Source organism: Nymphaea colorata, chromosome 2 (assembly GCF_008831285.2).
Source record: "Nymphaea colorata isolate Beijing-Zhang1983 chromosome 2, ASM883128v2, whole genome shotgun sequence".
NCBI lineage: Eukaryota > Viridiplantae > Streptophyta > Magnoliopsida > Nymphaeales > Nymphaeaceae > Nymphaea > Nymphaea colorata.
Window position 1 is genome coordinate 16,766,578 of NC_045139.1, and position 16,102 is coordinate 16,782,679.

A 16,102-nucleotide genomic window follows, 5' to 3' on the forward strand; every position below is an offset into this window, starting at 1 on the left:
CTCTCTAATTAGAAGACCTTAATCAGAGTACATTTTTTTTCATTTGTTATAAGATCTTAACAATGAATATTCAACTACCAACGAGTTAGTTTCCTCCTTGACCAGATTCTAGAGTATTCGCGCTCCTATTCATATTAACTTACTAGGATGTTCCAACGCTGTATGTTTTCAAAAGGCAAATGTTTTAAAATGTGATGAGAAAAACGGGTTTTCTAAGATCACCAAAATCAGATTTTCTAAGATCACCAGAATCATCAGCATTAATTAGGTTGATCTTTTTGACAATTATAAGCGTCTACACATGTCCTCTTGGGTAATAGTTGGGCTTGACTTTTATGCCAATCAAGGTCAAAAATTGGATAACCAAGGCGCTTGTCTGGTTAGCATGATCCACAGTTTATCAGGTAAACTTTCCAAAGCAACTGGTGAAAATCTTTCAATAATAGAATTTGCAGTGGATGCATGCATAATTATTTATTATTAATTTCTCACTCAATTGAAACAAGTGTGGATTTTCGTACTCCTCAAAAAGTGGCTCTTCAGTGACGCAAAAAAAAGAAAAAGTTACTACTTAGAGGCAAGCTGTCAGTAAAGCTTTTGTTGGAACAACTAATGGTGCCACTGAAAGTAGCGTTACTGAAAGGTTGTTGATGAAACATGCACGTGCCAGTGAAGACCAACTATTACAAGGGCGGAACCAAAAATATTTGGTTAGAGGAACTGAAGTATAGTTTCAAAATTCTAATAATAACGGCTGATTTTTTTTTTTTTCAAAAGTTTTATATAAGCTAAATGAAAATTTTAAACTTACATGTAATTTTTTAAAAAACAAATTGAGAGGGCGCCAAGGCCCCTGTTGCCCCCCTCACTCTGCGCCTGACTAATTGCAGGCGTATGCAAAGAGACATCGACTATTGACAATGCAGCTGAATATAGTGTCAGCGAAAATATGTTTCACTTATTTCCACAGCAGCTGAATGTAGTGTCATTGAAAATATCACTTACCTCCACATGAGGGAAAATAGGACCTTGGAGTGACGCATAGTTCTTTTCGTCACTAAAGGTTGCGGCTGAAAACCTTCGCCACCATGCATAAGTGATTAGGGCCGTTTAATACTTTGGTGTAAGTATCCTTTCCAAACAATGCATCAGTTATACTCGTTATTGTCCTGGTAGGTCACAATTAAAACACACACGCACCCACCAGGGCCACCACACACACATCTAAATATTCTTCTAAAGTTAATTAAAAAATTCACAAACATGTTCCGTTTACTTAACATATAAACGTTGTTAGATAATTTAAAACATGCAATGGAAAAATATAACCAACGTTATAAAGCACCTAAGCTAACTTGGATGACTTGCTAGTCAACAAGATTCATCATTGAATTTCAATATACTTAAACAGTATAGCAAGACAAACTATACCAATATATATATATATATAACTCTAAAATTACCAAAATGCCCCTATACTTGGGGAATGGAATATTGGAATAGTAAATAGAATACTTTTGAAACATTGAATTCGTGTTTGGTGATTTGGAATTTTGTTTCAATAATGAAAATTCAAGAACCATAATTTCTCCTCAAATTAAAATGAAATCAAAATTGCAGGTTTCAGTTTTCTAATTACGAAAACAAAATAGCTCTTTCTTTAATAATTCTAATTTTTTAAAAATTGAACATTTTGATTCCAAATTTTCATAATTCTAAATATATCAAAGCTCCTCAAACAACATGTGTAGTACTATACTTCCATAAATTTGCTTTTACATCAACATTTTCCCATCCTTTTCCATCAAATAAGCCTGGGCATCGGTTCGACCCGAGCCGGTCCAATAAGGAGTTGGGCTCGGACAGGCCCGACACCTGAAATCCAGGCTCGGGCTTAGCTCGACACCTAAAATTCTAGCTCGGCCCGATTAAATTAAAAAACATAATTTTTTTATATAAAATAATGTATAAATATAATTAATCATATAGATAAAAATGAATAAAATATATATTAAAAAATTTTATCTAGTCCACCGAACCAGCCCGATAACTGATGGGGTCATTTTGGTTCTTTTTTTTTTCCCGGAATGAACCAGGGCCCGAGTGTACTTGACCCGCCCTGTAAGGTGGCTTTTTGATAATGATGTTCTTAGTTCCAGCCCAATCCATGGGCTGATCTGTCATTACTCAAAGGTCAAGCAGTTTTTTATAATTCATACAAGAAGACTTCACTCCCCTCATTCAAACTACCTTTCACTTTGTTTCGGCTTTTGCTTTCCTGCTCCCATCATCTCTTTGTCCTCACTCAAGCAAGCAAATTATTGCAACAAACACTATTTTTCCTGTTCCAATCGCACCTGCTTTTTTTTTTTTAATAAAGTGAAGTTTTTGTCTTTATTAGCAAAATATGACTTTACGGAAATGTCCTTCCACATGTCTGACTGGCAGCTAGCTTTACTTGGAAAACGGTCTCGCAGGCCCATAATCTTCTTTTCCTTTCACGTTGCAGTTGAAGGATGAGCAAGTGGTGTGTATATTCGAGACAAAGACCTCAGCTCGTACGATGAATTGTTCGCACTCTCATTCCTGTTGGCGCGTAGTTTTAATTTTCGGTTGGGAATTCTCCTCCTCCTTCATCATCTTCCCACGCCTCTCTTCCTTCCTACTCGCTAGGCGGCGTCTTTCTTCCTGTAGGGTAAGCTCTTCCCGTGCTCGTGCTGAGCTCGCTTTCGTTAGCAAGCTATCTTGAGGTTCTGATCTCTCAAGACTCTCGCGCGAAGTCGATTTGTGGATTTATGCCTTAGTGCTGACTTTAGCTCATGACGCAATCGCGCTGAAACGGAATGAAACTAAAATTTGTCGCTTTTGTTTTCAGGTTTTCGCGGCAACTCAGATGCATTGCTGCTTCTTCCCGACTCTCCTTTTTTCAATTGTTTTTTACGTTCTTTCATGTGATCTCGGCGGGTTTCTACGGTATGTTACGTTTCTTCCTCTTATGTGTTTAAGCTCATCAAATTCTTACAAGTTCAAGATTTCCCGCGATTGTGTTCCTGTAGGCCTTTAGGTATCGGACGTGGAAGTTATCTGAAAATTTATCCGAGGTTTTCTCTGAGAGAATTCTTTTGTTATTTATCGGAGTTCCAATCGAAAATCGCGAGTTTAATTTGCCCGGGGATTGGAGTGGAAGTGGTTTGACTGCAAAGTAAAAGATTATTATCAGAAAAATGTGCACGATATTTAAAAGAGATAGAATGATCGAAAATATAAAAGAGATATATGCTAATTTAGCTTTGAGCAAGAAAAAAATTGATCAATTGAATTTATCCGCCTTCCTGGCTATTGGAGGCGTCGATAAAAATAGAGCGTTATTTTCGAGTGTCCAGGGACATCTGCATGGAGATCTCGCTTCGACTATAATTCCAAGGATTTAGGTCGCATATCCGATCTTTGATGTACTTTCATTTTGGTGAAAATTTCCTGCTCCTGATAGTGCTGCTTTCTGATAGACAGCATATGTTGAGATTCTCAATTATCAGGAAGTGTTTTGCAGTTTTCCTAGTTTCTCTCTTTTTTGGTTATTTCGCCATCTTCTCTCCTTCCTTCTCTCTCTGAAACATGCAAGCGCTGTTAATATGTTAGTGTGCTGGCCTCACGTGCTTTCGTGGAGCCAGGATTTACTTGGCATGACACACATAAAACACAGAGACACAAAGGCGTGCCTTGGATTTTGGTGCGATTCCGTGAAGAATTATGTGTGACAGTGTCATTAGGTCTAACTGATGGACCCACGGCGTTCACGCACCGAAAAATGTTTATGTCGACAAATCTAACGGATGGAGTCCTGGCATTTGATATTTCCTTACTGAGAACATATATGTCTTCGTATTGTACATTTCGTTCTTTGTTCAGTTGAAAGCGAAGGCGCCGTTTAACCTATATTTTTGACGTTGCGATGCTGCTTGTCTCATGATGAAAAGGAGTCGTGATCAATGTGTTCCATCATCCCTAACATTATTTTTATTTCCTTGACAAGCATCCACGATTTTGTTTTCCACTTTTCAGTGTTCACATTAAACACACAGAAATCCATTATTCAGTTCGCGATCAATGATTTGCTTTCTTTTCAAATTTTTTTCCTATGGTGTTTGATCCAGATATTCGTATGTACTCTGCAGGATACCGTCCGAGTTTCTTCCACAGGCAGTATTTTAGCTTCTGCTTGAAAGCCCTTATGCAGAACATTTTGTTTCATACTTTCAGGATTTTCAGTAGATTGAGTCTTCTTCAATATATAATTATGATTTAGGTTGAACTGTGAATATGAATTGGTTCTACTGTTTATCCTGCAACTACTACTTCAAGGTTCAGAATCTGCACATGATTTTGTGCCTTAGTGTTACACATTGTCGAGGTCACAAGGAATTGTATTAGACCTTTTATGCAGGGCTTTTAGATCAGATGCTGATTGCTTCCGTAGGTGACCAATAGAATCGAGCTGATGTATACATAAAAGTGATCCAGCTTAGTCCACCCTCTGCTCCCTTCCCCTGCTTTGCTTTTTGATCTCTCCTCTTCTCTGATCTTGTTGTATTTTTAAGCAGTTTAAACTCTGCAGAGTAAATGAGAAAAGTCTTCTTAACTTTTCTATTTAGTTTGCTAATCAGTGGGCTTTGTCCTTTCAGCCCTGCAGATGCAAGCCCACAATCTGTCCTCTTAAACAAAGGCTGCAGCCAATACAATGTGGCCAACACAGCTACTTTCTTCCAAAACCTTAATTCCTCCTTCAATGATCTACGTGCCCAATTGAATTCGAAAAAGTTTGCCACAACCGAGAAAGCCCAAGGGTCAGACCCAGTCTATGTCTTAGCACAGTGCCGGGACTACCTCTCTACATCTGACTGCTTGTCTTGTTTCACAACAGCTGAACTTCAGATACGCAATTGTTCATCTGCAAACGGTGCTAGAGTCATCTATGATGGCTGTTTCATAAGATATGAAAGCAATAATTTCTTTGACCAGACAACCTTACCAGGAAATGTTGCCTTGTGTGGAAACCAGACTGCAACCCAGAAAGGGACCTTTATTCAACTTGCTGATAGAGTCTTAAGTGATCTAGCTTCTGCGACTCCAAAAATCCATGGTTATTTTGCTGCTGTAAAGTCCGAAGGAAGTCAGAATACTGTTGTGTATGCTGTTGCCCAATGCATACTGACTGCTTCTGAAAGTGAATGTACGAATTGCCTGAATGTTGCGTATACCAACATAAAAAGTTGTCCACCAGAGGCTGATGGACGAGCTGTGGATGCTGGGTGTTTCATGAGATATTCAAGTTCACCTTTCTTTTTGGACAACCAGACCGTTGATATCACAAGTTTCCTCGGCAAAAGTGAGTAATAGATTGTTCATTTCAGTTTCAGAAGGAATCAGCTAAAGTGTGCAGCTCCTTAGGAGTGAATTAGGTTGACTCTAGTTAAAAGCTTAGAGTGAACTGAAGAATTGACATGTTTTCCTTTCATAATTCATACTTACATAAAGATAATCTTCACTGCTGCTATAACAATCCCATTCACATGAGGTCATAATTTACGGATGGAATTCCTGGTTGACAGTGTCAATGCTGAGGTCTGTTAAATCTTTGGTTAATATTTGTAAATTAAGCACTATGTGATTCTTTATATTGTAAAACTTGGCCAGACATACAGTTTATCATTAATTCTGGGGCATACTATTAGCTGAATAGCCAATACGTGTGCCTATGTGAGTTTGGTTGGCCTCTAACTTACAACAGCCACCAACAATTTAGAATTTGATGAACATATTTTTATGTGAGCCACTTATGAACCTGGTATAGACATGGAAATATTAATGATCCATCGCCATAGTTTTCACCAATAACAGCTAATTGCGGTCTAATAAATTAATGAAGGAGGTGAGAGAGCTCCTTTATTAAATTGTACTTCTTTCTTTGTGTCATTTGTGCTTCAGAGTGGAATACGGTTGTGACCTGTAAGCCGAAGGACATCAAATTCATATGCTCTTCAAGAGCATTCTGTCAGGTTATATTATGTTTGATGAATATTGGCAGTATCTTGAAAATATTTGTGTGATATAGGAAATATTTTGGATAATTTTTCATTTTCTTGTGTCATAGATGCACAGGACGATAGGAATACAACAAAATTGTACAAGACTGTCAAATTTAGGTTTTAGATGACTTAATCTGTCACTATATTTTTATATACTCTTCTCTTCATGTGTATCCAGATTTTTATTTTATTTCTAAATCTTAAACCTGCCAAAACTTTTTCGTGTCTTTTTTTCTTCAAAATGATTTTTGTTGTAAAATTGATATTTATTGGATTTTGTGCTTTCTGTGGGATCATTGTTTGGGATATACTAACTTGCAGCAGTGGTTGGATCTTCCAAGATGAGAAGCATACCCTATCTTGAATAAATATGGTACAAAGAACAAGGTTAACCACAATTCTGTAAGGGATGACGCAGGAAAGAGAGGAATAAAAAACTTTCCTTTTGTTTTGATTTCCTTCAGAAACTTATGTATATCATAAGATCTTCAACCTGCTATTGTTTTCCTTTATAAATTATGGCATCTACAGGAGTTTGTCCAGCAGTGCCTTGTCATAAGAGGCTAGACTCCACAAGGTACCTGCCAAAATTTTGTCTTTCCCTGACAAGGAAAACCAACTGACCTTTTGGAGTGGCTCAGCTAAAAGATTTTAGTGTAAACCAACTTATGTCTCTCCCTTGCGCATCAGAAAAGTTTCTTCATCGCATGAGCCTTGTATTATAGGGCAGCACAGCACCTTCGGGTATCGGAGCATGTGTCTCTTTCAACCTTGATGGTTTAAGCCGACTTGCCTGTTGGGTCCCCAGTACTCGGCCCGATTTGGCTTGGGTTTGGGCCCGAAAAAATCGGCCCGGGTTGGCTCGACGGGGCCCAATATATTTTAATATTTTTTATTTTAATATATGTTTTATTATTACAAATAAAAGTTTATTTTATGTTTTCAAAATATATTTTTTTTTATTTTAACCGAGCCGGGCTGGGTCGGTCCCAAGCTTGGGTTTCGAGTTGTTAGGCCAGGCCCAGTCTCGGGTTTCGGGCTGTGGGCGGGCCCGAGTCTGACCCTTATCGGGCCGGGCCGGCCCAATGCCCATGCTTACTTTTGGGCACTTACTAGGTTTTAAAGTATGGAAAAAAGAAGTTGAACTTGTTTGGTAGTTGAACTTATTTTTTGTCTATTTTGATAACTGCAGATGGTTCAAGCAAGAAATATATCCTTGGAGGTGTCCTTGGTGGAGGAGCTCTAGTTGTTATCTTAGCTCTTTCATTCTTCATTTTTTGGCGGCAATCCAGAAAAGCACCTTCTGCTAAAGGTAAAAATAGAAACATCTTATGTATGATGTCATTTGTATTAGATGGTTAAAACTTAAAACTGTAGTATATCCTAGAAAGCATTCAAGATTGATTTACATAATGCACTTTTTAATAATTGAGATGTTATATTATTTTGATGCAAATTTTTGATATAACGGTAAAATGACTATTAATGGATGTGAGAAACAATCACATGAACCTGATATACTGGCTATAAACTTTTGTTGGACATGGCAAACATTTGGGGCACTCAGATCACGCTCATGCCAAATTTGATCAATTTGCCCCTAATTCATGACTATCTTTTCTGAGTCTTAAGAACTTTCCACTTGGATGCCTCTCAGGTAACAAGATTTGAACTTTGAATTGTCTTGAAATGGTAACTATGCCTTTTTTTTTTTCCTGCGCTGTGGATGCAATACCTTGTAAGATTGTTTTATTTTTCTTATGTGGAACTTGTTGATATTTCTGAAGTATTAAAGTTCAAACTTCAAACTTTAGCTTGTAAGACTGTAGAAACTTGCAAGGAAGTAAGCCCAAATGGATCAATAGAGACAAAATGACAACAACTTGGAATTTGGACCCTTGTTCGTTTTCTGTTATGTTGAATTCCTAATTATTTCCATTTCGTGTGCATAACGTTGAGCACTTGAGCTCCGTTCTGAATATATTAAGAACTGAGTGTTATGCTTGCAGGAGACATATTAGTTGCGACTGAACTGCAAGGCCCAATGAACTTCCATTATTCTGATCTTAGAACTGCCACAAGTAATTTCAGCCTAGAGAACAAGCTTGGTGAAGGAGGCTTTGGGGAGGTTTACAAGGTTTTTCTTTTGTTTCCAGTCACATGTTATTCTTGTAGCTTTGTAGGGTGCAAACCATTGAGACATCTACTTTGTATTAATTTATCTCCAAGTACCACACGTAGAATTCATGGTTCATGTTTCTTATATTTTGAATGTGTGATTACTAAGAGGTTCCCGTGTTTGGATAAAAGCTGGAGGTTAAGATATTGTATGCTTTAACGTTGTCCTTTCCAGTTACAAAGCGTTCTTAATCGAAAAGGAACCTCTGTCGTAACTGTGATGCTAAAGGGAAATGCTAAAGGTAGGCCCCGATATGCTAAAGAGCAATGCCAAAGGTAGGCCCCGATTTCATAACTATCAGTAGAGTTGGGGCCTATCTCTGGAAAATGAAAACTATCAGGCCCATATTTGGGTTTATGGCAAAAAAGTAGTTCTCTAGATTAATTTCTAATTTTATATTCTTAGCTTCGTATTGGAATGATTATTGTTGAAGGCATGACCTTATCTATTCAATGTCTTGGAATAACCACCATGCTGAAAATCACGTGAATATATATATATATATATATCATTGTACACTTATATCCTTTTTAAGTATTTTTTTATACAGATTTCTATAAGTACCTATGTAATATGGCATATATATATGTATAGTAATGTATATACACGTATATAGGAGACAATGTAGCTTTGTTTTCTTATTTCTTTGTAATTATACCTTTTAGTTGCAGCCTGGTCAGAATTGAGCTTTGACCAGGCTGACTTAGCCATTGGACTGCTCCAGTGGCTCTATTTTGAGCTGTTGAGCTGGTCTATCTTCTTCTCCTCCATAATAAGGGGATTCTCCCCATTTGTAAATCTGTCCCTTGGTGGATTGTAATTATTTCTTTTTAATAATATTCAGCTTTTGTGTGCCTTGGTGCAATTTTCATCTTATGAGTGGTTTCTCTTGGACCTTTATCACTGTGAGCTGTCTCTTGAGGTTCTTTATCAAGTCATTTTGGACTTTATTTGTAAGGTTGGAGGAGACTTACATTTATTACCAAATTTAATTGATCCTTTGGGTTTGTGTACATGTCTATGCATGCTTCTCATTTTCATGTGGACATCTTTGTAGCATAATATGGAGTGTATTTAGGAAAATTGCATGTTGAATTAGAAATTCAGAAGTAACGTTAAGGCTTACTGTGTTTTTGCATCTTGCTATTGCTAGATGTAGATATCCATTGTTGCCATGCTCTTTCCCCATACGTAGGTAAATTCTAGATGCTAAACTTTTGATTTTCAGTAATTGGTTTAATTTCTGACAGGGTATCCTTAAGAATGGAAAGGTGGTAGCTGTCAAGAAACTAGCAATAGAGAAGTCACAGAAGGCAAAGGATTCATTTGAGGGTGAAGTGAAACTTATTAGCAATGTGCATCACAGGAATCTTGTTCGGCTTCTTGGTTGTTGCAGCAAAGGCCCTGATATGATGCTTGTATATGAGTACATGCCCAACAAAAGCCTTGACATATTCTTATTTGGTATTTGCTTTGATCTTCCGATTTATCCTGAAACATTTTTGCAAGAGTTAACTAGTCATCTTTTGTTTAATTTGGGACAAGCCGTAGAGGTTGTTGTCGTACATCGCATGTTCTGGTTGACTGTTGGCATATAACTTCATCAATATTGTCTGAGCAAGTGCCGGTAGATAATTTTTATTCATATTTCCTTTTTGTAAAGTCTCTAACATCTGAACAGTTTCTAGGATGACATTTATCGTCAATTATTTTCAATAAGTTTAATCTGCCTCTTTAGAGTAATTGAAATAACACCTTCAACTCAATCAGTTTTACTCAGATATACAATCCAAATCCAATCTTTTATCTATAAATCTATATGTTAAGTAGAGTATGTGTTCAGTTTGGATTGGATTGAGATTTGGATCATTCAATAACTCTAATCTGCCCGTTTATAAATTTAGATTGTTAATTTACATTTAAGGGGTGTGTTTTGACACATCTTTTTATCATAGTCACTATATCTTTGGGCACCTTTCCTTCCAGTATACAAAACAATTTCTGGACTCGGACATGGTTGCAGTTAATTAGGTTTTCTGAATTTGGATTCAAGCAAGCATTTCAGTGTTGGATTTGACTTTAGTACAGTCTGGTTTAGATCTGATCCATTTGCACTTCATGAGCATGAAGTGGGTTGGATATGGATTAGATGGTTACACGGTAGCAGTACATCAAAAAACTTCAAAACCTCTTGTACATATAATTTGTTTCGCACCGATTGAAAGGAAATTTTATAACTCTCAAATGCTAAAGATGGGATGTTCAGAGTTTTGTTTCCAGTTGTCATTAGATAGTAGATGAGAATTTCATGTCTGAATCGCCTGATTGATGCTGTGGATATCATCCATTAGGCTGAGAGTTGCCTTCTCTTTTCTTTTTTCATGTGCATGCATTTCTACTAATGTGCATTATGTTGGATCATAGGTCTCATATTGAGAATAGTTCTGGTGACATCTCAGTAGGTTTGATTTGTTTTTTTTTTTTGCCCCAAAAATCTTCCAAAACTTGCTCTCAAATCTCTCTGTCCCTGTCTCCCTAGTCTGTATTGGTGTGTGTTTGAAAAGATAACAAACGGATGTCCATTTTATGGAAGTCCGTTTTGACCTATCCATTCTGTCCTGTTTCAAGGCATATCCTGCAACCAAAGTTAATTTTGACCCTCTCCATGTTTCAAATTAGTCAATGTATTGAAGACGGATTATATTTCCTTGTGTCTCCTCCAACGAGCAGATGCAGATGTTGGCTATGAGATTCAATATAGCTAAGCTGGAACCTTTTTATTACAAGTCCCCTCATCTGTGGCACTGTTTGTTACTGATAGGAGTTTTCTTAGCATGTTTGGGTCTGAGAAATAAAGCATATTCTGTTTATTTTCCTTTACCAAAATTTTCTGTCATATACATGCATAAATGGATAGATTAAGCAGAACTATTCTTAACATCATTACATTTTAAATATTCCTTTTTGATAATTTGTGTAGGTGACCAGCAAGGCACACTAAACTGGAAGCAGCGGTTTGGCATAATTGTTGGGATGGCAAGAGGCCTTGCATACTTGCATGACGAATTCCATGTGTGCATTATACATCGCGACATCAAGTCAAGCAATATACTTCTTGATAACGATTTTCAGCCTAAGATTGCTGATTTTGGACTTGCAAGGCTTCTTCCAGAAGGCCAAAGCCATCTTAGCACCAGATTTGCAGGAACCTTGTCAGTAATTTGCTCATGTGCTGCTTATGCATGCATGTTCATGCATTTACAGGCACACACATCCAAAAACACCCTTCAGCGGCTTGAATTATTTCACTTATTAGGACAAATTCTTTTCCCATGTCAAAGAAATTGTAATGTTTTCTCAGAGAAGCATTCTTGTTAAATTGCAACCTACTGCTCATAGCACATTTACGATCCTGTAATAGTGTGATGACTTGCCCATGCATGGAGATCAGTCCCGCATAATTAAACATAAAATATGGGTCAGTTTGATGACCTGCATTGCATGGTGACGAATTATTTCCTATTGAATGGTTCATTTTCTGTTGGTTGAGTTGTGAAATTTTAAGTTTCTGTTAAAATTTTCTACGAGTGATTTTTGTTCAAAGTTTCTTGAATCTACCAAAATTTAGTGTGTCTGTTTTTCAGATTAAAATATATCTACTCTCCTGGTTCAGGAACTACTTCCTACCAAAAAAGAAGAGGAATTCCACAAATGAAGGAGGACAGTAGTTCTTTTGGGACTGCAGCTAACAAGTTTTTGGTCCTGGCTGTAGAAATTTAAAAAACCTGATATTTTCTTAGTTATCTGATGGACCTCAGCCTTTTAATTGGTACTTTCTTAGCTGCTGTTGGAAATAAGATTGACTGTGGCATAAATGATTTTTCACTGAACCTAACAACGATCCAGGCTGTCAGACTTGTATGTGAAGTAGTGAACATGATGAACTAGTGGCTGACCATGTGAGCTTGGTTGATGGTCTTCCATGTAAATCCTGAATGTGAAAGATGATCCTCTAACACTAAGACAGAATACTTTTTACTTGTCAAACATAAGGTTCAACAAATTCAACACATTTACATCTAACCCTGCTAAATAGAAATGCTGCAAGTGTTTTATGGGCCTTTCTGTAATACATTAAGCTATATTTTGTTCATATCTGTATGTCCTTTAGCAAGACAGTTTGATGGAAATATTTGTATGAGAAATTTGTAGGCAACCATGATAAAATCTGCTCTCCAGTCATTTACTGTACAAAGTCGATGTTATCATGACACTCTTTGTGATTCAATGTATGTTTTTCTTTCACAGGGGTTACACTGCACCTGAATATGCAATCCATGGGCAATTGTCAGAGAAAGTGGACACTTACAGCTTTGGTGTGGTTGTCCTGGAAATCGTAAGTGGTCGAAGGAGCAATGACATAAAACTGGAGCCCGTTACTCAATATCTGCTTGAGTGGGTAAGCACCTATTTAAACCCATTTTTATGTTGGATCAATAACACCACTTGATGTTTTTTTATTGAACAAGAATATATGAATAACGAGTTTGGTGGAGTATACCAGATGATGCCAACCAACATTCTCCAGGTATTGAACCCTTGAGCTCCTTGTACTTGAGGATCTTGTGAGAGCCCACCCACCCAAGTTTGTGGAGTTTTTCATGCCTAAAATGAAAAAGAATAAGAAGATTTGTTCTCATGCTAGAAAGTAAAAGTTATAACACCTTATATGGTGTTTTTTTTTAGGTAAACCAATCTATGTCAATAATTTTTTTTTTACCTGTCAACATTTTTTTTTTTGCCTTGCATTCAAGCAAGTTATTGAAACTTGTTAAACTTCAACAATATCTAACTGGGCTTTTGTTAACCCACTCTGGGTAAAGTGCTCTGCTTAGTTCCTACTCGTGTAAAACATGCAACATACTGTATGCAACATAATTGATATCCCTCATTCCTTTCTTAATGATTAACACAGTCATTTCCCTGGTTGGCTTGCATGAATTTGTGACTACAAGGATGTGCGATGGGTCTTGGTCTAATTATTTATATTCATCAGAACGACTGCCCATTCTGTTTGTCTTTATCTTGTTGGAATTGTTTCTTTTAGGTTAAACAATCTCCTTTTTAACAAATAATATAGAGTTCAAGTTAGACCAGGCTCTTGAATATGCTTGATCTTTTGGTTAAATCAGATCTTTCTTGTATTAAGGCTCCTATATCAGTGCATGTTCTCTAAAGACTTTAGCTCTTTGGTTCAAAATCTTAAATGTTCATTCAGGCATGGAGATTATATGAGTCAGACTCACTTTTAGAATTAGTGGATCAGCACTTTGACCCAAATGAGTTCACAGAAGAGGAAATGATTAAGGTGATTAAGATAGCGCTTCTTTGTACCCAGTCTGCTGTCTCCATGAGGCCAACAATGTCCGAGGTGGTAGTTATGCTCCTAAATAAAGGGGAGTTGGGTTTGAGCAAGCCAACAAGACCAACTTTCATAGATGCCACAAACAGAGTTCGTGGTGATACATCTACATCAAGTGCCTCATGCAAATCTAACGCCACAATGTCAATGTCCCTTGGAGCTCGTTGAGTTCTCTTCCTCCTCCTCATATTCTTCCAGGCCACAGGAAGCTGGTAAAAGTCTGGTTCAGTTAAGTAAGCACCATTCGTCCATGGTCTTCTTTTTCGTCAGTAACTTGTATGTCTTGTTGTGTGGTGATGTTGAAATTTATCTATCTAAAAGAAGAATGATGGTTATAATTTGAGCATATATGTACATGTGAAAATGAATGTTTGCCCAGTAATGTAAATGTTTATCCATTGTTATATAAAAAAATATTATGTTGTATTTGTTCATCTCAGTCTAATTTCATTTAATTCATGCAGTCATGTCATTTATGGTGTAATGATTTGCAGGATTAGGTTGTGGATTTTTTTTATTATTAGGGTTTTGGACATGGAGCTCAAATCTGCATGGTGATTTGTTAGAAAAGAAAAAATAAATTAGGTGTTCTGAACCCACGAAGGGTAGCAAACGTTGTCCTGTATGTGCAGAGGCCTTACCTCTAAAATATAAACGGCAGCTCCAAGTTCATTTTTTCTCTATCCTATGTAGCTGCAGTTTTTGGTTGAAACACGAAGATTGCCTGTCTATCGAATCTAGCTTCCCCTTCTTTATTGGTTGAGAGACAACACTAGCCTGTTCAAATAGCCTAGAACTTTCTTGGAGTCCCATGAGAGATTATCTTTTGCATAAGGTTGAAGAAGCTTGGTGTGCATGGCAGGAAATCCTTAAACGGTGCCAATAAATAGTAAAGTGAAAGAGGGGTTTCATCACACTCATAAAAAATTTTACTACACTTTGGAATTTATCAATTTTGTGGAAACCCCAACAAGTTCAACAGGTAGCAGGTGGTTGATGTGCATTTGGAGTCCAAGATCTTGGGTTTGCAGCCAAATCCATGTAATTGAACACTTAAGTCCAAGTAACATTGTGTTTTGTCCTTCACATCTTGGTAGGCCATGTCACTAGTAAATCGAAAGATAACAAACAAAATCTTCTTCTTTGTCATTGAGCAGAATGAAGTTGATTACAACAAATTTTTTGTCCGCCGTTTTGGCTCAGACAAGAGGAAATCATAGCATAAGCTATATGTTTTTTGTTGTATGCGGAGGAACACACGAAAATATGTTTAATTTTCGTAGACTGTGTTCTTTTAGATACATTATTCATGTAACAAGCATGACAAACTGGTGGGCCTTACCAAATTATACTTTTTAAATTAGTATTGGTTTACCCACTTTAGATTGCAAAAAATAAGGTTGTTATCATGCCATACTGCAGAAGATTGTGACGTACAAATTGTTTACTAGGTCATGACACCTATGAGTGTCATGAATCTGACATATCATTAGCATGCCACATCCTAAGCCTACACATGGCACCATGTTTTAATGCTTGAATTGCAAAATAATTCATGAGGCATATCTATAAAGTTAGACCTTATGTTTGGCATCCTGGTGCGCAACACTATGTCCCCCATTATTAAATAAACCATGATATACATATTTGAAAATTTCACAAAAGAGTGCGCAACTTTTAGTAACATTGCTCAAGTTTGAAGGTTTTCCATTTAACCATTTTTTTTAACTAATTCATTCAGCTATAATGTAAAATATTCGAACATGAGCATGCGTTTATCATTCTTTCATGAGAGTTTTTTGTTCTTTAGAATATTCACAACTTTTTATTTGGTGGTTAGATGGTCTCTTTGAACCCTTAAATGGTACTCCTCCAAGAAAAGCCACATGTCAAGTTCTCAAATCTTCTGCCTTGCAGCAGGCGATGTACAAGCCCAGGTATCGGTTAAACTTTCAATATCCCTCTTGAATGCCTTATGCAGTCGTCCCTATTCAGACACCTGGAATGATTGTGAATGTAACACTAAAAATTCAAGTGCGTAGAGAAGTCAATCAAGTCATCACCTTAGAGATGAATTTCCCATATTCAATGGACCCATTGTGACCATTTTAGTAGTTTTTAGGCGGATATTCTCGTCATAAAGCTTATTGATCAGTAGCTCTACAACGAGTCCTCCTCATAAAGCTTTCTTAGCCAGTAGATCTACTATTGTGACTTTTTCTTTAAGATGGGGAGAACTTTTCTGTTTGAAGCTGATAACTCTTTATGATTGATATAGAGGATGGCCGGTCCATGAATGAGAATGACACGTTCTATTTTTAAGATCGCTTTCATGTTTAGTGTCAGATACAGTCAGATCCAATTAAAATTACGGTTTCCTTTCCTAAATTGTGGGATTAACTACATCAGGGATAG

General features: G+C 37.0%; 1 protein-coding gene across 7 annotated transcripts; it reads left to right on the forward strand.

Annotated features, from left to right (window-relative positions):
- The first annotated feature begins 2,507 nt into the window (after nt 1-2,507).
- LOC116248727 (cysteine-rich receptor-like protein kinase 2) lies at nt 2,508-15,802 on the forward strand. Of its 7 annotated transcripts, XR_004171052.2 has the most exons (10): nt 2,508-2,695; nt 2,876-2,973; nt 4,683-5,386; nt 7,279-7,398; nt 8,096-8,223; nt 9,516-9,729; nt 11,246-11,477; nt 12,574-12,724; nt 13,544-13,920; nt 15,528-15,802. XR_004171052.2 is itself a non-coding variant. In XM_031621677.1 (9 exons), exons 1-9 carry the CDS (start codon nt 2,564-2,566, stop codon nt 13,853-13,855), a joined length of 2,091 nt encoding a protein of 696 aa, XP_031477537.1. In that variant the 5' UTR covers nt 2,508-2,563; the 3' UTR covers nt 13,856-14,119. The 7 variants fall into 7 exon arrangements, 6 of the variants coding, with proteins under 6 accessions (XP_031477537.1, XP_031477540.1, XP_049932342.1 ...); XM_031621677.1 differs by lacking the exon at nt 15,528-15,802 and having other exon boundaries at nt 13,544-14,119; XM_031621680.1 differs by lacking the exon at nt 15,528-15,802 and having other exon boundaries at nt 13,664-14,119.
- The last annotated feature ends 300 nt before the right edge of the window (nt 15,803-16,102 follow it).